The sequence below is a fragment of the Rhipicephalus sanguineus genome, chromosome 11, assembly GCF_013339695.2.
Source record: "Rhipicephalus sanguineus isolate Rsan-2018 chromosome 11, BIME_Rsan_1.4, whole genome shotgun sequence".
NCBI lineage: Eukaryota > Metazoa > Arthropoda > Arachnida > Ixodida > Ixodidae > Rhipicephalus > Rhipicephalus sanguineus.
This window is the reverse complement of record NC_051186.1, coordinates 105,701,442-105,726,524: the sequence shown is the minus strand read 5'-3', so window position 1 is coordinate 105,726,524 and position 25,083 is coordinate 105,701,442. Positions and strand designations below refer to the sequence as shown.

Sequence of the window (25,083 nt, the reverse complement as noted above, 5' to 3'; positions counted from 1 at the left end):
CTCGCCGTCGCGGAACCCGTCTTCTCGTCAATGTCGTTCCCTCCTCCTCGCGCTCTCCTCCCTGTCTCCATCTTTCATCCTCCGCTGTGCTCCGCGCTCACTTTCTTTCGTCCTCGTTCGCCCTGCCGATTACGACGACAGCCACGCCGCTCAGCGCAAGGAAAAGCCGCCCAAAAGCCGATACAGACGGTGCAATTATATATCCGACACGACGTCCGACGCGGTGGTGCGGCTGCTCGAATGGTGACGTTTCGTCGTATCGCACCGCCGCATCGCATGTTCGGCTTGCACATCGACAGCGCATCGGACCATCACACGGCTGCAGCCAGACGCCGCTGGTGGCTATCTTGGCTTCATCTCCTTGTCGCCGCTCCGATCGCCGTGGCCAACGCAATTCGATGAAGTAGAGCCTCGGAATTTTTGCCGAAGTAGCCGCTCGCTGCGGCGTGATAAACATCGCGTACAATTTGCTTGTGACGTGAAATAATTCCTGATTGAATCAAGTGATGTGTGAAGTGTGCCATTTCTACAAGACAGCGCCCATTTCCAAACCACGAGCGAGGTCGCGAGCACCGATGCAAAGCCATTTCGCAGGTAAACACTGTGACAATGGCCGTCTCGACGAGCCGGCTCACTTCGCTTCCACATTTGCTCTTCACGTCGACGACGTCAAGAAGGTTATTAGCCTATGCCCATGCATTACATGCGAGTACGAATCTTAATGGCATTGGCAAAAGCAAGGGCTCTATGACGAGGTCGCGTGTGATCAAAGAACGGCGTAGGCGATGGCTGGTGTCCGCCTTGCTAAGCCTACATATCATAATTGTGAGTGACGGCGGGCTGTTGCGATGTGCTTGTCGTTCGCGAAAGCATAGTTTTATTGATTATTTTCTTCTAGAACGAAGTGTGGCTGTGCAATGTTGTTTGTTTTGTTCTTCATTACGAGTATAGGAAGTCCTCAGAGTGTACATGCCGAGGCGCTCTATGTTGGTGGAGCCTGCGCCTGATTGCTTGTTCGTCTCATATGTCTTGAATCGCCGTGCGCCGCATGCCGGATCATCCGACGCCGCACATCGGACCGAACGCAAAATCTTAGCGTCTGTTTCATGCTTAAGAGCTGCGCTCTAATGTACACAAGCACATGTGGCAGCCGACCTCCCGCACTAACGCCCGAATAATATTCAGAGTCCGAGTACCAAGCCCTTTGTCGTATTTGTTTCATCCGCGCAAAACGCCGCATTATAATGAAAGCAGCAGCGTTCAGCAAAACATACGATGAGAAACGTAACAGGAAGTATTCTTTGCGGGAGTTTTCGGTGGAGGCACATTGTTGCCAGATATTGGAAGGTGCTTACATAGCACCCGCTGTAGGCGGCTTTGGGAAGAGCTTACGCCACGAGTACTTGACAGGCGGGCAGTTTGACTTGCGCAGACAATATGCGTACCACAAAAGCCTGATTTTCTTCCAAACTAAGCATTTTCTTGGTGCAAAACAGGCACTACGAGAGTTCTAGAACGGTATTCCTATAGCCCACGCCGAGTTGTGATTTGTGAGCAGAGTGCCTGCGCAAAATTTTCGTGGCGTGAGATACATTTTCTGTGGATTAATATTTTCCGGCAGGAACAACGCTGGCCCTCTCTTCAAACATGCATATCTACATACTTGCCTTCATTTCTGCAGTGTCACTTCTGGAACGTAAGTATCACTTATTTTGTCGTCTACGAATTTCTCGCCTGGGACCCACATCCCGGAAATTTTGTGCTAATATTTTCCGGTCTCCAACATTCAAGACACTGCTGGCTAAAATAGAAAACACTATCTGGCATCTAGTTACCATCCCGCCTTTCTTCGTTCTCTATTGAATACGACCGGTTCGGTAAAAGGTAATCTAATTGAGATCGCGAGCTTGATGTTTAAACACTACGCTCACATGGAATGTTTTAGCATGTGCCATATGGGCCGTACAGTAGAGATCTGTAGTTTTTATTGAGCCCCCCATCACGCATTTGATCATCGTCGAGGCTTTCAGAAAGGGTGAATTTTATCATTTGCACTTTACATGGCTTGAATATCTCCGACTGAATAAGCATCTAAACTCTCTTACCTCAAATCATCGATTCCACTTGTAGAGGCTAAACACTGGCGGCCCCTTGGGAGAAGCGCCGATAACGCAGCTGTAGGTAGTAAATGTCAACCTTATCATGAATGAATTGTGTTGGCCGTGATGTTTATTCTACGAGGACGAGGTTAGGCTGAAGGGAGTAAAATATGCTGTTTGTGTTGCCCTAGTTGGGACGCAAACATCATTGTGCCACTCTAGCAAATGCGACAGAAAGGGAAATGCAGTTGAACTGCGCGAAACAAAAGTAAACAGACTAGAGTAGACGCGAAATTGTATTAGTGCTAGCAAAAGTTCTCTTCTCTCTACAGAAATTATTTGGCTAGCCATAACTTAATCGGCCGCTAAGAATAACACTAGGCAGTTTTCACAGGCGCTCAGTTTATATTTATCTGGTACTGCCAAGCAGCACACGAATTTCAATACATGCCTTCTTAACGCCATCACACCAATTTTTGTGGGCTCTACATCCTAAAAAAATGGTTTGTTGTCGCCGTCTGCGTGAGGTTCCGCAAAGTCAAATTGCAGTAAGCCCTTACCGCGCTCCGCACGCACAACACAGTGCTTTTAAAAAAAATGCGTGAGGGAAGGTGCCGTGTGAATGCGCTTACTAGAGAGTGGACAGGATTGAGGCGTGTGTGCTAAAGTAGTCGAAAACGGTACATTGTGCACGAGTACGGTGGCGACATGGTTACCCTTGGTCCGCTTGCTGCAGTGGATAGTACAAACAACCTCATGGTAAAATGTGAATTAAGGTGGTGAGGCGGATCTCTACTTTGGGAAGACAGCGTTATTGTTTCCAACAGCCACGCATTAAAACGATCGCAAACGCTCCTAATGAGCACAACAGTTTAGTGAGACTAGATGGTTGCTTCGCGTGCGCTATGTCACTGCGTCTACAGGGTTGTGATGGAGATCGCGTTTTACCTATGAAACTGAAAGGCAACGTAATGCCTTTGTTTACTTTTATTAGTGCTCTTCCTCATACAAGAGTTGTGAAAGCTATGTTCGTGGCCGCTGAGCATTACGTGTTACGTGTTTACCTCTGCGACCGTGACACAATGCTCGCTAACTAACAGATTATTGTCCTCTACTGTGCATTTTAAGGCAGCTAAAGTGTTAAGCTTAGCCTGTATCGTTGTTTGAGGCATTGATATCCCTATCATTACTTTTGTTGGTAGAAACCAGGTTTATGATGTAACGATGGAGTAGAGGTAAAGCATCACCCTCGCATGCAAGAGGGCCTCGGTTCGGATCGCGGAGGTGCGTAATTCCACACCGGATAAAAGAATTCGCGCGTAATTAGAATTGCAAAAGAGTCGGAGTGGCCTGATACCTGTGCCCAGAGCTGGTAAGAATCTCTCTCACTGGACAAGGAATGGCTACCTTGGTCCAATGCTTGATCACTACCTCAAATACGAATACCAGCCCTCAGTCTTCAGTAGCTTCGCAGAAACTGGCCATGGCGGCGGTCATTCCTTTCAGGCGGCTGAGGGCGGTAAGAATCTCTGAATCCGGTCAGGCCGCCATTTGAATCTGAACGTGACAGCGTTTAACGTCAGAGCTCGATCTGGTGAGCCGAGGCTAGCAGTGCTATTTAACTAACTCGGTTGTATTAAATGGGATATAATAGAGCTCACTGGGGTTAGGAGGACAGATGAGACCTATACAGAGCTCATGAATGGGCGCGTCCTTTGCTCTTGCGGCTTGGCTGAAAGAAGTGCGCTAGGTATGGGGTACCTTATCAATAACAATATTGTTGGTAACATAGATGAGTACTATCGTATTAATAAGGTGATGGCAGGTATCATAATCAATTTTAATTAGAGATAAAGAATAAAGGTGGCACAAACCATACACGCAAACACGCAATCACGATGAGTAGTTGAAACTTGAAAGTTTCTGTGAAGACGTGGAGCCGGCAATGAATAAGGAAAAAACACAGTATATTGTAGTAATGAGAAACGTCAATGCTGAGGCAGTCAAGAAGCAAGATGGTGACCAGGTAGTGGGGGAATATTGCATGGGCTCTAGAAATAGCACAGGGGAGTTATTGCATCCTGCACACTCTACTAATAAATAATATATGTTACCGAAAACGGGGAACGAGAATATACGTGTAGGTGCTCCAAAGGCGACAGTAAAAATAAGACTCCATACTGTGCGCCCACCTTAGCATCGTGCATAAAATGGAGGTGCTTGACAAGGTATGGTGTGCTAACGATAGGATGGTAAAGTATCCAATTCATGTAGACATGAGCAAGGGACAAAAGAAACTAATACGTATGATGCAATCAATCAGGTCGCGCTAAGAGGGAAAGTATAGAATTTAAGGATGTCATTCCGAAACAGATATTCGGCTAAAACCGACGCAGTGGTGCACTGAAAATATTATCACTAATATCAGAGTCCTTCAATGCTTTTCTGGTCACGAAACTCCGCCCGCAGTTTTATACAGGGACGGAGGCGGCCGCCAGGGTCGCCGCGGTCAACGCGGGGGCATTCGTGCGCGCGCGCTGCGCTCGGCTGAAAGCTGTGCCGGTTCGAGGCAATGATTTAACCTCCACCAAACCACAATATTTCAGCTACCGCTCATACTTCACTTGACATACGATGTGTTAGTCGCATACACGTGTAAAAAACTTACTTTAGCGCTTTTTTTTATTATCAAGGCTGCGATGGATACAGTCGTGCCGACGCAGCAATATTGTTGTTCCAGTAAGGTTCCTTGCCTCAGGCAGTGAGCACGAGAGTATATATTCAGGCACGGAATATTTACCTAGACTTGTGACACCGCACATGCCTTACAAACCCACCAACTTGCAAACAAAGTCTCGTAGCGGGAGTTGAGCCAGCGGCGATCGAGCTATTTACAATCAGGTCGTCTGCGCCGCGGGAGTTTAACACGGCCGCATTAGCACTACGAAAAGCTCTACATTCCTGTGTTAACAGTTTATAAAGCTAACTTCACTCCGTTGCAGTCTACCTCACAAAGCTTCGGCAACACTTAAAATCGGGAGTGAGGAAGCTTTCGCAAGGTATAACGTCCGTGTGCCGCGTGAACTCCAGCTGATCTCTAGCACCTAACCTAGCCTTAACTCAGGAGTTTATAACCACGTTGTGTCCATTTTCTACGAGTAACTTTGACAATTTCATGTTACGTGGACATTGCACGAGTGAAAGTGCGTCGCACTTTACATTGTGGAGCGTCGCAAAGGCACTCGGGTATCTCCTATCTTCGCGCTCGTGGCACCTTCACAAATCACAACGTGCGTTACTTTGACTGCTTAGATGGACTACGTATGCACCGCGTGATTCAACGATTTTCCTAATGAAGACTGTACAGGGGAGACTTGGTTAACTGAAACGCAACCGCGTTTCTCTAATCTAGAGAAAATAAACACATGTGTTCACTAGCAGAGCTCTGTTGCGCTTTCGAAATATTCAGAATGTGTAAAACGTAACACGGGACAAAATACACAAAACGTGTCAAGCTGAGGAAACACTAACGCCCTTTGCGTCCATACTTCACTGTAATTGCTTATTTCAATGCACATGCTTGAGAACATCCCACTGCCGAGCCACTTATATACAGTAAGCAAAGCAAGAATGCAACGATTGAAAGAGAAAGATAGAAAAACTTTTATTCGAAAAATACCTCAGAAAACAGAAAGCTACGAGCGACAGTTTCCTAGCGTAGGTAAACTCTCAGCAAGGCCAGTACATGGAGGCAGCAATCTAATGCAATGAACAAGGAAAACTCTGCTGAAGTACAATAATAAAAATTAGCTTAGCTGACATTCAGTAAATAAAAATAGAAAAAAAACGCTTTTTTAACAACGGCAAACAAGGAAATAATGCAAAGCATTTAATAAGCTGGAAAGAACCTAAAAACTATTCTAAAAATACCGGGCATGCAAACACGGACACAAGAAAGAAGTCACGACACCACAAACGCCACCACAAACGGTGTATGTGGTGTCGTGACTTCTTTCCTGTGTCCATGTTTGCACGCCGTGTCTTTTTAGAATGAATACTTTACAACTAGCTCAGCTCTCTCTTATTCTAAAAAACTAGCAAGCTGCGAAAGAAACAGCGGCGGCCTGCAACTTTGCCTTCTCGCGTTGCAAAGACAATTTTTTTTCCAATCACTATGAAGTCGTCCGTACGAATAACGTTGGTAACGTCAAAATGTTTCTCGCACACGCTAACGTGTTCAGAATCGAAAATAAATCCGCCAGCTTCCTGTCGCGGTATTGCACGTTTATATTCATCCCTTTCATTGCCGTCCGTCGGCAAACTAAAAACAACGACACCTTTCCGCTCGTACCTCTGGACCAGAGCGACAACCCGGTATACCACAAGTCTTCGGCATCGCCACTCACGAACACCCTCCATGTCCTCGCACACATTTCTCAGACCCGTCAATCACACAAATTAAGAAACGAGGAAAACCCAACGCCGTGATGCCGCCGGATTCCTCGGGCCCCCAGCTCTCCCTACGCAGCGAAGGTCTCCTCAATACCCCCCGCGCGCTCCCAGCGCCACTGCGCGGCAGCTGCGGCAAGCAAGCTCTCCCCATAGCGTTACGGAGGAGTTTCGTGACCAGAAAAGCATTGAAGGACTCTGCTAATATCAATATGCAGTGTCCAATTGATGCCCGAGGTACGGTAGCTGGACACGACGCTGGCTAGCGTTCACAGGACATAGGAAACCTCATTAAAAACCTCAAGGTATGAACGCTTGGAACCCAACAGACAAAAGAAAACTGTCTGAGCTTTCGAAGCTAATCAAAAAGAGTGAAGTAGCCGGCATAAAAAATATAATGTGCAGAGAAATGAACATGCTCATAACAATGAACGAAGCCTAAAAGTGATGAAGAGGCAACTAGGAACTTGAGAAAACCAGACGTATAAACTAGAGCACTGCAAGGGCTCGGGCCTACCCGAAACCCCGGGCCGTGTAAAGTAGTTTTAACGGCGGGCCCGGGCTGGGCTCTAGTCTGAAGCTCCGGGCTTAGGGCCGGGCCCGGGTTTGAAGTGGCGGGCTCGGGTCAGTCCGGGCTTGGACTTTGCTCGGTTCTTAAATGGACATTAAAGAGAAACAATGAATCGGTTTAGACCGATAAAAAGTGCTCTGAGAACTCAAATGTCAGTAATTGCACAATCATAAATTTATAATAGAGGAGCAAATAAAGCTGAAAATTCCATTTTTAAATTTCGCGCGAGAATCTCCGCGCGTGACGTCACGGACTTCAATCTGTACTTCTTGTACTTTGGGGATGTTGGCTCAATAAAAATTCCTGAAACTGCATGTTAAGCCTATCAATCTTTCAGAGGTAAATGTACTTTGTTTTTATCGATTAGGAACTACGTAGGCCCCAGTAGACGCCCTCAGAGTCTATGAGGTCACGGCGTTTCCTTCGCCAATTTCAAGGTGACGACGCCCCCCGCATTTTGTTTTTGCGCGTTTTCTCGCTTACCAAAAGCCTTTTCATGGCGAGCTGGGGAATTTGGAATTGTAAAAGAATAATTTATGGATTTTTTTTGTTTAGTGTCTCTTTCAGTTTGTTCCAGGCAAGCTCTTTGGAGAAGTTTTATGAGGGACAAGTACTGAACTTCGTTTGCTTCTTGCGTGTTGGGCTACTTGATTTATTTGAAACGGGTGAGCTAAAAGTAGATAGACCAGGCGCCTCTATAGTTCGCGTTTCGCTACTCTGCGCTTTATTGGCATTCGTTATTAGATGCGAAAGCATCCTATGCTCGGGGCAGTGTCCGTTCTACGGCGTCCGCACCCATACTCCGCATGCGTCAATTCTCCCCCCTTTCACCGCGTGAGCGCGAGGAGGTGGTGGGAGCGCTGCCGCCGCTCCGTATCTCTCTCCTCCACAGCTGTGCGGCGCGCCCTCGCTCCCGTTGCACTCTCCTTCGCAACGGCGATATGGACGCTCGCGAGGCTGAACGTAAGCGGCAGCGCCGGCAAGCGTTGCACTCTCCTTCGCAACGGCGCTATGGACGCTCGCGAACCTGAACATAAACGGCAACGCCGACAAGCGAATCTCGAAGCTGCGAGGCTGCGAAAGCGCGAGTTCGCTGTACTTCCGTCATTCTCTCTCTGTGCAACGGTGTGCGAAACGCCATGAACAACGTCAATGTCGGCGATAGTTGCAGCGGCAGCGCCACCGCCGCGGAGCAGAGGAAGGCTCGGGAAGCCTAACGCAAACGTCAGCGTCGGCAAGCGCTAATTCAAACGCCTCGACAACCACTGTCTCATAAGTCACATAAGCAAAACGGAAACTCAATGCGCACCCACCGCGATGCTTTCGCATCCCACCATGGTTACCCGTAGGGGGAGATGATGTTTAATTTTTAGATGCGAAGCATCTCTTGCTCGGCGGTATGTCCCGCGGCCTGCTTGTCCGCACTCACACTACGCATGCGCAACTCTCCCCCTTCCCTCTCTCCAACAGCTGCGCGTTACTCTCTCCACTGCTCTCCCAGCAGCTGCTTGCGCTTCTCCTGCGTTCTCGCTTCTGCTCTCGCGGCGCATGCGCTACTCTCCTCCTCTAGTCTCTGCTTCAAGCCACTGGAGCGCTGCGCGCGTTGTCCAGCGCTCGCTTCGGTTGAGGAGGAGGAGGAGGAGAGGTTGACGAACTCCTCTGAAATGCGGGCTCAACATGCCGAAATTCTCTCCTGCGCAGCGCCGCCATGAGCGCCAACGCATTCGCGTCCCCTTCCCTTCTCTCTCCTCTCATACGCTGCTTCCCTCTCGCGCGCCTGTCCACCACGTTCCCCGCTCGCCCTGTGACAATTAACGGCCAGGCTAGAGGGAAGACACGACGCGCGTTGTGTTCCTCTTCGCGTTCCACGACGCGATTTCGGTAGCATGCCCGAGGTCGGTAGCACGCCCAATGAACGCCAACGGATCGCGATCGTGCAAGTGCTGCGGCTTCGCATCGCCTCATCGTCTCCTTTAGCGGGAGATGGTGCATTTTTTTTATTTTATATCCCGAATGTTATTCTGTAATCGCAGCAATAATTGTAATATAATAAATTTACGCCTCTAACTTATTATCGCAGGAGCGTTAAGGGATCTCAAAAGCGGGGCAACGTTCTTCAAGGTCCCAGCCCTCCACTAAAACGAAATCACTGCGCAAAGTCCCGTTACACAGAATCACTATAATCATACGTTCTTTTTCCGTGGCTCCGTCATGCCTCCCAGTGGTCATGTGACGCGAGATGGACATGCGCAGCCTGCTTCGTACTACCACATTATTAACGTCTCAGCTCTCGTCTTGTTCCGCTATATCAGGGGTCTCAAGCTCACCTCAGCTACGGGCCGCATTCACGAAAATTTACTCCCCCAAGGGCCACGATAATGAAGAAGGTGAAGACGGAGGTGGCGGGGGATAGGCTGTAGCAAAATGTCAGCTCACGCTGGCATTTGAAAGAAGGCGTTTCCCATATTTCATATATGGGTCATTTCTGCAGGACATTTGGTGGCAAGATTCCTACAACATATCGATACCTATCTCCAAAACGACTGACATCTGGACGTCGATTCTGAAGTATACGTTTCTTCTCGGTTATGTATCACTACATGGCGGCCGCGGGAGGTTCGTCAAGAAAAAAATGCTTTAGGCCTCTCATGCCTGTGTAGCTCTCGAACGTACTGGTGGAGACATTTAAAAAAATCGGACGAAGACTGTAATGTGCGGGCCACGGGCGGTTAGTGAGAGGTCCACGGGCCATCTGTTTGAGACCCCTGCGCTCTGTAGTGCGAGAGCGACATGGTACTGTCACAACAGCGTTGGAATGTACCGGAATTACATAGTCCCATCAACCCATATATGCCTACTGTCCTACATATAGGCCGCTTTTTGATGCGCTCTAACATCGCTATTTTTTTAGCTGATGAGTATCGCCACCTGCAGCACATCAAGCAGGCCTCATTCTCAACGTGTGAGACCCTACACATTGCTTGCTTTTCATGCTGCCACGTGCCGACCACTTTCTCCAGGCAAACGCGTGCTTTGTGTGAAAGACGTCAGGGAGAGGAAGAAATGCACGTGAAATGCCGACCGCTATCTCCGTGCAAACACGTGCTTTCTATGAAATACGTCACGGAGAGGAAGAAGTGCAATGTCGGTGTGCACGTGCAATGTTTCAAGGCCTACCACACCCGCGCAAAACACCCCTAATGGACATGCGCAGCCACCCATTTATGCCCAGTATGCTATATGTATAACACGGTTTGAAAAACAGTGCAGCGTTTACCTGGCAGTAGGTAAAGAACTTCTGCTATCTTTTTGAAGGTAGAAGTACTCTTTTTTTGCAAAAATATATTTGTTTTGTCATTTTTTCTGAGTTGGGGCATATATGGGTTAAGCAAGGCGTGGGACAAAGTATATTCGCTTGCCTAATATCTGGCTTGAAATAAGACAATTACGAATTCTCTGCCGGGTGATGACCCCTTACCTCGAACCATAGGCATGCAATGAGTAAGATTCGAAAAGCCTACTCGAGCCTTTATTACCAAACTGGAACGAACCCCGGAAATTGACCGAAGTCGCTTCGTCCATCTCCTGGCAGTCCTACTCGCGTAGTCCAATGGCCACCTTCTACCGGTATCACATCGTTAGGAAGGCATACACCATCGAAATCTGGAAAAATAGCTCGGTGCTAATTATGCATCACATACACTGATGAAAACTGCAAGAAGAAACCCGCAAAATGGAGTATTATACATGATATTGAAGGGGCACCACGTTCGGAACGAAAGAACTGAACGGATGAGCTGGACAGCTATGTTCATTCTGCGGAGGTCCACAAAGACATCCTAAATTTGCTCCAGTGGTGGAAATTAGTAACAACCACTGCCGACACCTTCACAATTGGCAAGGCAGATGTGTGCCCCTGCGGCTAGCGCAAGCAATGCAAGAAACTTTAGCGTGGCAGGATATGCGATTCAACAGAGCATGGCGTGCTAAAAGCCGAGCCGGGATCTCTTGATACTTTGATCTTTTATACAATAGCACGTGAAGAAACAAACCATAAACTATCCCACGAAGGACTTATAGACTCTATAAACTAGCACTGGTGTGATAAATGAAAATAAGGCCAGGACAAATAGCTTTTTGCTGCCTTTCAGATGCTAATACTTATATTTAAAAGGACACCTCGGGCAAGCGGTTCGTTTTAATTTTACTATAGGTTAGTGTATTTAAAACTAAGTTAATCAATTTGGCATTTTCCCTGTCTTTCGCTTGGTCTGGCAAGGTGCTACTATGCTAAAGACAGGTACTAGATGTCCAAAAGGGTTTGCGATTGACTTTGTCGTTAGAGCATGCTTTCAATTTCAATAGAGAGTGCAATAAAAACAAAGTGAAGAGAGCGTTCTGTTCTCGGTCTCCTCTGTTTTTATTGCGCTCCCCATTGAAACTGAACACATGCTGCAAATCACTTTCCTTGCTACAATATCTTCTACAAAACAGTTTTCATGATCCCATTGCATTAACAGAAATAATAGGTACAGCATACCATAGCTAAACAAACATTCAGCGTACCCGGTATGTCCGCTCGTTTCCACCGTGAGCCCCTTTTTACATGAAATTACCTTAGGTTAAAGTATAATTGCTAGCGAAGCATGCGCCTACAAAGCGTAGATATTTGCCACTCAAAACGCTTTCCTGTCGATTCCATCTTCGGGCAACACCACCTAGATAATTGGCTCGGGCCCCTGTCGGGCCTGATCTGCGGTCGGGCCAAGCCGGGCCGGCTAGACGAAATTTTTTCTCGGGTTCGGGACGCGCCCGGGTCTCACTTTGAGCCACGGGACGGACCGTGTTCGGGTGGGTAATATTGAACAAGTTCCGGGCCCGGGCCGGGTCTGGGCTAAGAATCAAGACTCGTGCAGTGCTCTATTATTCACTATGATACACGGAAGGTAGCATCACAACTGTTTTGAATAAAATAGCTAAAGTAGCTGTGGTGTTTTACACAGACCTGTACAGTATCTGGGACAACCAGAACGATAATGATAGACATAGTTACTCAGGGGAATGATTCGTCCAACCGGTGGATGGAATTCAAAGGGGAAATGAAAATGGGGAGGGTGAGGTTCCTTTTGAAAGATGCGGGGGGGTGAAGAAGTTGTCCACTCTGTATAAGTGTCCCTGGGCATGAGCATATTCGTTATTACGTATGTATTCGCTAATAGACTCAGGGCCACCTTCGGATCCTATCGACCAAAGGACCAAGCAGTATTTCTTAGAAGCTACTCCACATAGGCCATATTCACACTATCAATGAGGTCCTAGAGCAGTGGGCAGAATATAACCAGACCCTTTATATAGCCTTCATACGTTGCAATAAACATTTAATTTGATCGAAATCTCAGCAGTCTAGGCATTAGACAACGAGTGTGTAGATAAACCATACATAAAACACTGGAACAAACCTGCCGCTATTCCACAGCTACCATAGTCTTCACTAAAAAGCCATGCATACCCAATAATGAAGAGTGTGAAGCAGGCAGACATCATGTCTCCAGTGCTATTTACCGCGTGTTTCCAGGAGCTTTCCCGAACCCTGGATTGGATGCAGTTAGAGGTATACTTTAACGGAGAATAGCTTAGTAACCTGCAACTTGGCGAGAACATTGCCTTGCTGAGTAACTCAGAGGAGAAACCGCAAATCACAATTCATCAATTGGTCAGTGAAGCGGTAGGTCTCAGAATTATTGTGAAGAAATTTAATTCAATACTCACGGCAAAGAAACGCATTGAGATAGGTCGCGACATATTGGAAAGCGTAAACGATGCGTCTACTTACGGCAGGTAGTGACCGCAGATCCAAACTATGAGACTGAGGTATTTGAAAGCCTTTGAGACTGAGTAAGATGAAATCCCTTCCAACCAGTCACGTGTGGCACACGGCCGCATGCTGCGACTCATGATGTGCGGGTATGCGTCACAGGTTATCATTTTATATAAACAGAGAGTATGGAAATCCTAGCTCAAGAGTGTGAAGAAGCCCGTATCACAGAATATTTGACGCCGTGGTCGGCGGCGTTCTCGATGGGTGAAAATATCCCAATGACAGCAAATAATAAAATCACGGCCCAAGCCGAAATTGAAGCGAGGAATTCCGCATGGCAGCCAGGTATCGTACCACAGAGCCACGCCACTGTTTCAAGCTGTTTCAAAAAATGACCCTGTACAAACATCATATCAAGACAACGCCGATAGTGGTGGCAGTGTCGGCTATCCGCTTTCATATCAATGTCACAAACAATTCAGATCTACGAATCGTCAAGCTATAGTCCCGCATAGCGCGAATACGACTACGAATTCTACGTATGACATGCGCATCGTCGTCCTGTAGTGTGCAACTCGCGTTGATAGAGCTGACGTCTCTGCCCTAACATAAGTACTGAAGGTATGTCGCAGCATGTGCAACTCTTCATATGCCAGTGTACTCGGCGCGCCTGTTAAACACTTGATATGTGCACAACTACTCAATTCACAGAAAGACGTCGAGCCACCTCGTAACGCTTCGCTCAAAGCGATAAATCGACACAAGCTGCTGTTGCGTGACTTGTTTGCTTTAAATCAATTTACACGATCCATAGAATCAGCCCGATAATTTTTTGGCGCTGAACCTAGAGTTCCGTGAGGTACATTGTTGTCTTTGGGCAAACTGAGCAGTTGTGTGCATATTGTGGGCGAAGCAGGCCTATCGTCAACATTGTCGCCTATGGGAAGCTTAGGCTTCGACGGAACATGGGCACCCGCGTTACAGCACTGACGTCAGTTTTCTGTAAGCAAAGTGCACGATGGAGTGTGCTGAGCCGATATCATCAGCAGCGTTCGTCGGCCTATTCCTGCAGCGATGAGCAACGCGTGGTGGCTATTGCTTGATAATTTAAAGCAGTACATTTGCAATATTTATTACATTGCTATAAAAACGATTATCCAACACTGTGGCAATAATTGACGTTAAACAGGTGCGAGCATTACAGCTAATGCTTGCCAGCCGTCACCTTGACTGCTCACCTGATACACTTATTTATCATGTGTACCACCTGGGTGCTGGCTGAGGCTAGTTGCAGCACGTTTGTCATCAACTGTCTGCAACATAAAAATCCCCAACTATAACAAACTATATGTCTGTCTCTGGTACAAGTCATGCAAAGTATTCTGTAAAATTACCCGCCGTGGTAGTCTAGCATGTAAGGTGTCGCGCGGTTAAGTTCGAGGGCGTAGTCGAGGGCGCAGGTTTAATTCCCGCCCACGGCGGTTGCTGCAAAATGGGGGCTAAATGGAATAAGTAATAATGTTATTGTTATTATTAACCGCCCCGGTTATTAATAAAAATAACATTATTACTTATTCCATTCCATAATAATTTTCCGGATATTACCGCCCTTAACAGCTGTTCTACACATAAGGGGCCGATTATCAGAACAGAATTTCTGTTGCTTAATTTGTAAGAAACCTAGGCAGTAATGGCACAACGAACAATCTGCCATGGCATTGTTCAGTTGGGTTTAACACCTTTATCTATATGTTAGGTAATGAAACATGCTGAACATGTGCCTCAGATCAACATGCCATATAAAAATTAGAGAAGCACAGTGCATACTAGAACAATAGGATAACCGCACGCTCACGGAACGGGATAGACTGGTGGAAACAGACGAGGCGCTGATGCTCATGGCACAGAGTAGTGGTAGCATCCTTCCAGGCGCCAAGAATGTCTTGGAAAAACACCGAAATACTGCGAGCAACCCAAGCTTGATGCGATTGAGCTACTCATTTTGTTTTAATCATTTTGCTGGTCTAGCTATTTGGACACTTACCTTGTTGTTAAATCACTTATTACACCTTTCGCATATGCTTGAAGATACTAGATCTATAAACCGAATTTCCAAACGAATAGACACTTAGGCCTCTTTACCTAGAACTTCCTCAATCTGACCATGTGTACTGCCTATACCCTTCGCTCTAAGAAAAGACTTCTGCAATTTGGCTCGGCGCCATCTAAGCTCGTGAAACGAGCGATAACAAGTTCATGCTCAGGGGCTGCCTTGACTTGCACTTGCCACCATATGACATGCCGCGCAGTAGTTTCAACTCGCGGGTAAACTTACTTCGATCTGAAGAATATCCGGACATTTTGACGCCCAGCATAGCGGAACGTCTCCCAAGAGACTTAACACATCGAAAAGAAAACAGAGGGCATAGTGGTCATGAAGCTTGTCCGACATAAAAAAGTAGCATTTTTTCCAAACGTTGAGCGAATTTTTCACGGATTAACGACGGTAGTATAGAAAGCAGACGTACAAGCGGTTTCTTCTGAAAAAAAAACACATTGTCAAACATATGCCTGAGAGTCAATAGGGAAGACTATGGGCAAACCGTGCGCAAAAACAAACATACTAGGATGTTCGTTGTATACTGTCATGGTGTTGTTCGCGAATTTCTCCTGTGGTGAGGCCGATGCGTCAGTGGGCGTCTCAGGGTACATCGAAATTCATTGAAAGGCCACATACGTAGTTCCCTAGCCGCACACAGCTCTCAGTGAGGCCGCCAAACTTTATACAATAAATGTAAGATACTAAGACGCTGTGGCAACAAACGTGCACGAGAAATTTTCGAAGCTTTTTTTCGTGAAAAGAAGCTCTAACATGTGCGTAAGTGTTGCCTTACTACTTCTAGTGAGTGAGGAAATTATGTATCTAGAACAAAGCCAATTCCGATTGCGCGCGCTGACCTGATTCGTGAAAATTTTGTTGTCGTATTCTTCCCCTCTGCTCTCTAGACGAACCTTCTCACAAAGAAACTGTACACGTTACTGTGTTTGAAAAATAAACTGTTGCTGATAGCCAGTGCTTCATCTCTCTCAGACTGTTTTCCCGTTCCTAGAGCTTTTACCTAATTCGTCTAGTATGCAACAACAAGTTCAAGTTAACACCTTTCTGCGCCGATATTTTATGACTATCTTCATTTGTATACATGCTGCATTGAAACTCTTAGTCAACAATTCAGATCTTTCCTGTTGACTAGAAAACTGCAATTTAATCTTATTCTTTGATCAACTTTTATTAAACGAAACCTTCCATCAAATTTTACATGAGCATGCAGAATATAAGCGTTTTCTATTTCACGGCTTGTGTAGTATTGTTCTGGCGAGTTTATTTGCCGAAATGTTACACATGACGCTTTTGCAAAGCATGACAATATTATGTCTGTACCGAAATATTTAGATCAGTTAATAAATAGTACTTAATTCATATAATCTGTTTCAGATAACACATGGAGTGCAACGAACGGGATTATGTCATCTGCGTCCATAACGAAGTCAGGTGAGCCAGATTTATTGACTATTTCATATACGTATTTTAAACAGTGACAGCCCTAATGTTGCACCCTTCGGAATCAACTCCTGCGCAATAAAACTGTGAGATGCAATATCATATAGTCTCATCTATTGAGTAATATCTATATTAGTCATATTTACATATTTCGTGTTGTAAAAATTGACAGGCTGTATCTCGCCTACATGTATATATATATATATATATATATATATATATATATATATATATATATATATATTATTACGTGAAGGCACACAGGGAAGCAGTGCGTATTTACAATATATTTACACAACGCTTAAGCGTTAGACAAGATGGCGGAGAGCGTGCCGCACACAGCAACACCACGTCGTCTTCTTTGGTGCCTTCCTTGCTTCAGCAGTGTGAAACATTCTTGTAACATGACCCCCGGGTGGTGAAGCACCGTCTCGGTGCTTTCTATGGTGTTGCTGAGCGGTAGAGCTTAAGGCGGGACACATGAACAGTGTCTGTAGGCAGCGAAACGGAGGCAGATGTAGAGTCGAGTGGGCCTATCTCGTAGGCGACATCGGTCACCTGGCGCAATACACGATATGGGCCCGAGTATCGGGAAAGCAGTTTTTCAGAAAGTCCAACACGCCGAGTCGGGCTCCACAACAGCACAAGTGAACCCGGGGTAAAAGAAACGTCGCGATGATGGGCGTCGTAACGCTGCCTCTGGTGGTCTTGCGAAGCTAAAATGCGCTGACGAGCGACTTCTCGTGCTTCGCGAGCTCTGGTGATAGCATCACGGGCGTATTCAGTCGGCGCATCGACGGCTGCCGGAAAGATGGTGTCAAAAGGTAAAGTTGGGTCGCGGCCAAACAAAAGATAGAAAGGTGAAAAACCAGCGGTATCGTGGCGTGAGGAATTATATGCAAATGTAACAAAGGCAATGCAACGTCCCAGTCTTGATGGTCGGAGGAGACGTACATAGAGAGCATGTCAATTAAAGTCCGGTTGAATCGTTCAGTCAGTCCATTAGTTTGTGGGTGGTAGGCCGTCGTAGGTTTATGTTTCGCCTCGCAGGAGCGAAGCAGGTCATCAATAACTCTGGAGACAAAATAGCGTCCACGATCTGTGAGGAGCTGGCGTGGGGCACCATGATGAAGGATGACGTCGTGCAGGAGGAAATCGGCGATATCCGTTGCACAGCTGGTTGGTAGAGCTCGTGTAATGGCGTACCGGGTTGTGTAATCCGTCGCGAGAGCTATCCACTTGTTTCCGGAAATAGATGCAGGAAAAGAACCTAGGAGGTCCAGGCCAACTCGGAAGAAGGGGTCAGAGGGAACGTCAAGTGGCTGGAGGAGTCCGGCGGGACGCATAGGAGGTTTCTTCCGGCGTTGGCACTGGTCGCATGCGGCGACGTAGCGGCGGACGGAACGATGAAGGCAGGGCCAGTAAAATCGACGTTGTACACGATCGTACGTCCGAGAAACACCCAGGTGACCGGCAGTAGGGGCGGGGCGTCATGTAGCTGGCTGATAACGCTCGCACGTAGATGAGAAGGTACGACAATGAGCAGTTCGCGTCCATTGGTGTGTACGTTGTGACGGTACAATGTGCCGTCCTTAAGCACAAACAGTCGGGTAGACGGATCGGGTGTCGGAGAATTCAGCTTCTCAATTATGTCACATAAGACGGGATCTCGACGCTGTTCATCACGGATGTTGCTTAAAGTGGATATGGAGAGTACACATGGTGGCACTTCATCCAAATCCTCAGGAGGGTCCACTGGATTGCGGGACAAGCAGTCAGCGTCATGGTGTAAGCGGCCAGATTTGTAACACACGGAGTAGTTATATTCTTGGAGTCGGAGTGCCCAGCGACCAAGACGCCCAGTGGGATCCTTCAAAGAAGAGAGCCAACAGAGTGCGTGGTGATCGGTTGTGACGGTGAAATGTCGACCATGTAAGTAGGGCCGAAATTTGCCTACCGCCCAAACGAGAGCAAGGCACTCCCTTTCGGTGATTGAGTAGTTCTGTTCGGCTGCGGAGAGGAGACGGCTGGCATAGGAAATAACACGGGCGCACCCGGTTTGATGCTGGACCAATACAGCACCGATTCCATGGCCGCTGGCGTCGGTGCGGACTTCTGTTGGGGCGGAAACGTCGAAATGAGCCAGAATAGGTGGTGTGGTTAGCAACGTGATGAGTGTAGAGAACGCCGTAGCCTGCGTAGTGCCCCAGGAGAACGGGACATCTTTCTTCAGTAAGTCTGTGAGAGGGCGTGCGACGTCCGCAAAATTGTTCACAAAACGTCGAAAGTAGGAGCAGAGACCGAGAAAGCTGCGGACATCCTTCGTGCAGGTCGGGACGGGGAAGTTCTGCACGGCTCGAACTTTATCAAGATCAGGGCGTACGCCAGAGGAGTCGACAAGATGGCCCAACATGGTTAGTTGTTGTCGTCCGAAGTGACACTTTGACGAGTTCAGTTGGAGACCGGCATTGCGAAAAACAGAAAGGATGGAGGAAAGACGTTCGAGGTGCGTTTCAAAGGTCGGGGAAAAGAATATAACGTCGTCAAGGTAACACAGGCAAATTGACCACTTGAACCCGCGCAAGAGAGTGTCCATCAACCGCTCGAAGGTGGCCGGAGCGTTGCATAACCCGAAAGGCATGACCTTAAACTGGTAAAGGCCGTCTGGTGTCACAAATGCCGTCTTTTCGCGGTCCATGTCGTCGACAGCAATCTGCCAATATCCTGACCGAAGGTCGATGGAGGAAAAGTACTTAGCGCCGTGGAGGCAATCCAGGGCGTCGTCAATGCGCGGTAGCGGGTAGACGTCTTTTTTAGTGATCTTGTTCAGATGTCGGTTGTCTACGCAGAATCTCCAACTGTTGTCCTTCTTCTTGACAAGAACTACAGGGGAAGCCCATGGGCTACTGGATGGCTCAGTTATGTCTTTGGCGAGCATCTTGTCGACTTCCTTTTGAATTATGTGGCGCTCAGTTGGAGATACGCGATATGGCCTTCGATGGACCGGAGAGGCATCGCCGGTGTTAATGCGGTGCTTCACAGCACAGGTTTGCCCTAGTGGGCGGTCACAAAAGTCAAATACGTCCCAGTATGATTGAAGGAGGCGAAAGAGCGCGTCAGCTTGGTGCGGTAAAAGGTCTGGCGCGATCATTTTACCCCTTTACCCCGTGTTCCCGTAAGCACTGCAAAACTACCTTCAGGCGAGCACCGTTGTCTGCCGCTTTTTTCAGACACACGCACATTGTCAAAGTACGCTTGCACTCCACGAAGACCCGCCAGCACGGTATCCATTTTCCTCTGAAATGTGGCTGGAGCCGAGAAAATGCCGAACGGCAGCCTGTGGTAAGACAACCCTATTGCAAAAACCAGCGCCGTTCCAGTACCCCCAGCGTGATACCAGTACGTTTTCTGGCACTGGACCGCACTGGGAACACTGGTATACGCTCAAATTCACTGGGACTCCGGTGAAAGCACTGGGAAAGAGCTGGGTCGCACTGGTAGAGCCACTGGCTTTGCCGCTGTGAGGCTGGCGCTCACTGGGAAGCGCTGGAGGCGCTGGAATTCTCACTGGCGTGCGCTGGCACATACTGGAGCCTGCACTGTTCTGCCAGTGCCGCGCGCTGCTTTCAGTATCGTGAGCGGCAGAATGCTTTGGTATCGTTGAATATGGAATGTCTGATTCGATGGTACCGATAGATGCTATCCTAATGGGTCGCAAACATGTGTCACAAATTCTAGCTTGGCACAGAAAGACGAGGAGATGCGCACTATTTTCATGATATACGTGATATATACATATATATGTGAAATCACGGTCACATTTAATGTTTCCCTGTCGAATGTGAAGAAAAGTATGTTAATAACCCAAAGCAGCCAACACTGATTATTTTGATTTCTGCCACGCTTTTTCTTATTCATGCAGTGCCAATAACGTCGTTAATTTTTGCGGAGCACGTAGCAGCAATGAATACACAATTTGTGCATGCCGATCATATATATGAGTTTTGCATCCGTGATGTGTTGCGGTTATGACTTCATATTGTAATGTTTCTAAGTCTGGAGGCGTTGGTTTGAATATACAGAGCAAATCGTTACATCGCCGTGCGGTTGGCAAGAAGTAAATGAGCTGTGGCTTCGCGGGCCCTCCCAACGGAGGCCAGAAAAACAGCCGTCGTTCGATATCGCCACACCAGAAACGCATCTCGGGCAATTCTTGCACTTCCACTTACTTCAGCTATACGTTAGGTATCAGTTAAAAAGGTTTCGAGGCTAAAATGCAGAAACTTCAACCATCGCAACTCATCTGCGCCGAGATCGGTCCTACCCAATGCGGCTCCCAGCGAGCGTTAGGCCTAGCGTACCGGACGAGTCCGTCTGCATGCCACCGGCGCTTCTTGGTTTAAGTACACGCAATTCCAACGTGTAAGATTTACTGTAAAGTATAGTCTGGACATTCGTTAACCTAAATTAACCATTTTTTCTTGTGTGCGGTGTCCGCACAAGGAGCGATGACCATCGATGCGGCGCGCTTTCAGCAACGAACGTAGGCTCACCGAAAGCAGCCGGCCGCACTCGCCGGTACTTCTCTGACTCATACGTCAGAACACATACCTGTCAACTGGTGCGCGTTAGTGAACTAACACACGGGCATCTTTTTTCAACTAAATGTATTTGTTTTTGCTGAGCGGTTTTTTAGTTGTAGGTACCGCTAGAACTGCAAGTCAGAATACAGACACGCCCGCCCCGCAGTAATATCGTCGCTCGCGCGACAAAACTACTCAGTATGAATTCATGTAGGCGCGTGTTTATCGAACGAGTCATCATAAAGCTTCTGTACATGCTCATCATTAGCAAGGGCGAGAAAAGGCTATTAAAAATCAGCAGTAACAGCCGTCAAACTGTACCCGGCTCCTCGATCCATTTGATAATTTTCGAAAGAAACCTAGTGCTCTTCCCATTTTGGGCATTTCATTCGTTGCCGGCCACCCTCTGTTTGTGTCTAATAAAGAAAGAAGCGTGATCTGGAAAGGAAGATCGCGTCTTCCTTGAATGCACGACACCGAAATATGAAACGAAACACTTTCTTACTGTATTCACTAGATCTTTTACAGCGGCGATAACGTGTTTCAGCGTGGCGTAGTGGTAGAGTACTTGCTTGGAGATTGAGAGGTGGCGCGTTCGAATCCTCGTGGTGGAGTTTTTTTTTTTTCGTACTGCTTTTTTTTTTCCTTTTTTTATTGCACTAATGCTTTCTATATGACTTTTTTTAGTAATTTATTTATGTAGGGAACGTAGGCACCGCTGTTTTAACGCTGTAGAGCCGTTTTGAGCTGGAGTACCCAGCGCCTCCCAGTAAAACGCCGCTCCAGCGACCCATTATCCAGCGCGACGCTGGGCCCATAATCAGGCATGGCACTGGACGTTGGTACCCAGTGGCGCTGGGTTTTGCAATAGGGAAGAGACCCAGGTGCATGGTAATAACGCACAGCTTGCGTGCACCTTTGTCTAATGGTGCCTGGTTGCAAGCATCTTGCAGGTCTAGCGTACTGAACACTTCCCCACTGCCTAATGACGCAAACATGTCCTCGATCACCGGAAGCGGATACTGATCCGTTGCAAAAGCTTGGTTCAACATGGCTATAAAATATCCGCAAATACAAAGTGTGCCGTCCTTTTTAAGCACAGGCATTATGGGAGTCACCCCGCCTGAATGTGTTACGGGTGATATAACGCTCAGGGAAACCAACCGTTCCAACTCTTTTACCACTTTGTCACGGAGGCCACACTGCAGTGGTCTCACGTTGCAAAACTTGGAATTAGCACCATCCTTCAGCAACAAGCTGGTTGGGGGCCCCTTGATCAGTCGCAGTTCCACCGAGAAGACATCCGTGTATTCAGTGCGGGTGTTGTCGTGGCTGATGGCTTGTACTGTGCCTGGTCCCTCCCCCATTTCTACTTGCAGTACCGAAACTCCAGCCTTGTCCAGCCTGTTCATGAGGTGTCGTCCGCACAGGCTTGGTCCAGTGCAGTACACTACTACGAGCTTACATGCACCCGTGCATGTAAGCTCGTAGTAGTATCGGAAGATATGGAACCTACTTCTTGTGTATCGTCTTTTTGCGCTGCATTTTAAACCATGAAGTTCAACCAACTCGCCCAGTTTTGTACGCTGTTGCAGTTACATGCACCCGACACGCCTTGGTGCGTAACCATCAGCTGAAGTTCCCCTAGTAGCAGTACTCTTCTTCCGTAGCCCGAAAGGTTGAGCTGTGAAGGCGGTCAGTGCTTACAATGTATTTCAAAAGCTTCCGGGCTATGACAAACATCGGGGATCTTGTGTTTACCTCCATGGTCAGCTCCCACCGGCCCATTTGAACGCGCGGCGAATTGGCTGCTCGAGCCTGTTCTTGCGTTCTGACAGCAACGTCCAGGTATGAGCATTCTCATAGCAGTCTTCCGACGCTGTTTCTTGCGCTGTGAATGCTTTTCTGTGCAATCCTGGCGCAGCGGCTTTCGGGGCGCAGCCCTTCTGGCAAGAATTTGAATGGTCTGCTTCCTCAGCGCTGCCCCCAGAAGAATGTTCTATTCTAGCTTAACTCTCAAAAAGACACACTGATGGGCTAGTGGTAGAAATTATTAAAGCAGCGGGGATTAAATATAGAGACGCTCTAAGTTGTCCTTCAATCTGTGTATCAGAAAAGCAAATGGCATTTTTGGTGCGTCAGCCGCCTGTTTTATTTGCTGGGTCGATTGCCTTGTGTACACCTTCCCCCCTCTCTTTCTCCTTCGCGCGGTGTTCTCTGTATATATATGCGATCTCGTGCAATAAACAATGAGTTGTTAGTTAGCGCTGTGTCCCGTCTTAATCTGTCGCCGTCCGTGTGCTTCTTTGCGCTACTGTTCAGAATTTTGCTTGACTCAGTGATGCCGTTTCCTTCGAAGTACGTTTCTGCTTTCATCAAGTACGGATTCGACTTATATGTGCTCTCGTCAACACTCCGAAGTACCTGGAAAGCCACAGCCGTCCTTGCCACGGCTGTCTCCAAGATCCGAGTGTCCGGGTTTGCGGTGATTTTGTGAGGGTCGATGCAACTCGTCGCAACTCCTGAGTCGCCGCGGCCTATTGACCACGGCACGAAAGTACCGCACGCTCACACGCTTTGAGAAGGCAGGCAAAGAGTGATGTTTATTATCTGCAGTAGGGCGTTAATATGTGATCTTGGTAAGGGGAAAGGGGGAAGGGAACAGAGCAAAGAACTGCACGCGTGCACAGTGGGCAGCCAGCCTGTGACTCAGTACCCTAGTAGCAGCAAATGTTGACACAACGTTGGCGCCACATTTAAAAAGTTGCTTCAGCCAACGTTACTAGAACAAACTCAGTTTAAAAGCTCCGCCGGAGAGGCGGTCCGCGTGGCGGTCGTGAGAACTAGTGGCGCTGCAGTCACGTCTAGCTCCCGCGGCTGGCGCTTGTTGTGATCGGCGCCGCCGATGTACGAGCGCACGTGGGTTACAGCGTCGTCTGCGCTTTGTTAGCTCGTCAATTTTGCGACTGTTCTTGACCAGGCTTAGCATCTTGTACGAAGACACGTGCATGATGTACGAAGCGTAACGAGGGCGAACAGATTCGCAGTGCGGTATGCCGACTTGCTTTGCGCCGGGCTGCAAGAGCGGCTACCGCAACGACGACTTCGCTTCACGACACTTCGGACCTGCAAAAGGCCCTACGCTATTCAAGCTTTGCATCGCAAAGATAGAACTCTTACTGCGAAATGCAAGGTCTGTGACGTTCATTTTGAGAGTGACGACATTGTAAAGCACTATCGTCGTGTCGTTGCGGCACAAGAAGTTTTGATCCCACGTGGAAAGTGGGAACGCGCGCCAGGTACCGTGCCGCGCTTGTTCCCAGCACTTCCACCCCACATATCAAAGCCAAAATGTTGGGGGTTTAGGCGCAGATACCCCCCAAAACGCACGGCGTCCCGCGAAAGCCCAGCGCCCAATTGGGAGGAGCCGCCAGAAATAGAACAGCAAACGAAAGGCAGGCGATTGCATATATACGCTACCGAGAATGAGAGTTGCATCACACTGATATTCGATCAGTTGTCAGCTGTCGCTATGCCTTCAAAACAGTGGATTTACGACGAGGTATTTTACGACGAGGTATTGAACAAGATGTGCGAAATATTTTACACTCGCCGGCTCGGGAACGGGCTGCTCAGCGCAAAAATTTGACACGGTACACATAGAAAAGACGAGGACCAGCGCTGGTGCTCGTCTTTTCTATGTATACCGTGTCAAATTTTTTGCGCTGAGCAGTTTAATAATGGAATACCAACTAGCCCAATCCCACACTTTCGCTTCGGGAAGGGAGACTTACTTGTGCAAAGATATGAATCCCACACTTTTGCTTCGGGAAGGGAGACTTACTTGTGCAAAAGATAATTGTAGTTGACGAGCAGTTTAACTGCGTAGTGAACGGCTACAGCACGAAACGCAAGCGGCTGTCGTACAGCGTAAAGTGCTGCGGGTATGGAACATCTGCTCGGTGAAGTTGAAAAACTGAAGTTGAATACTGACGACTCTTCTA

At 47.8% G+C, this 25,083-nt stretch overlaps 1 protein-coding gene across 2 annotated transcripts in view; it reads left to right on the top strand.

Moving 5' to 3' along the window:
- The window catches only part of LOC125756354 (actinia tenebrosa protease inhibitors-like), a 99,766-nt gene that overhangs the window by 27,770 nt on the left and 46,913 nt on the right, over positions 1–25,083 (top strand). For both annotated transcript variants that reach the window (XM_049410979.1, XM_049410978.1), the window contains exons 2-3: positions 1,622–1,696; positions 16,431–16,487. In XM_049410979.1, coding sequence (XP_049266936.1) covers positions 1,648–1,696; positions 16,431–16,487 — 106 coding nt within the window. In that variant the 5' untranslated portion in view covers positions 1,622–1,647. The remainder of the gene's footprint in view (positions 1–1,621; positions 1,697–16,430; positions 16,488–25,083) is intronic.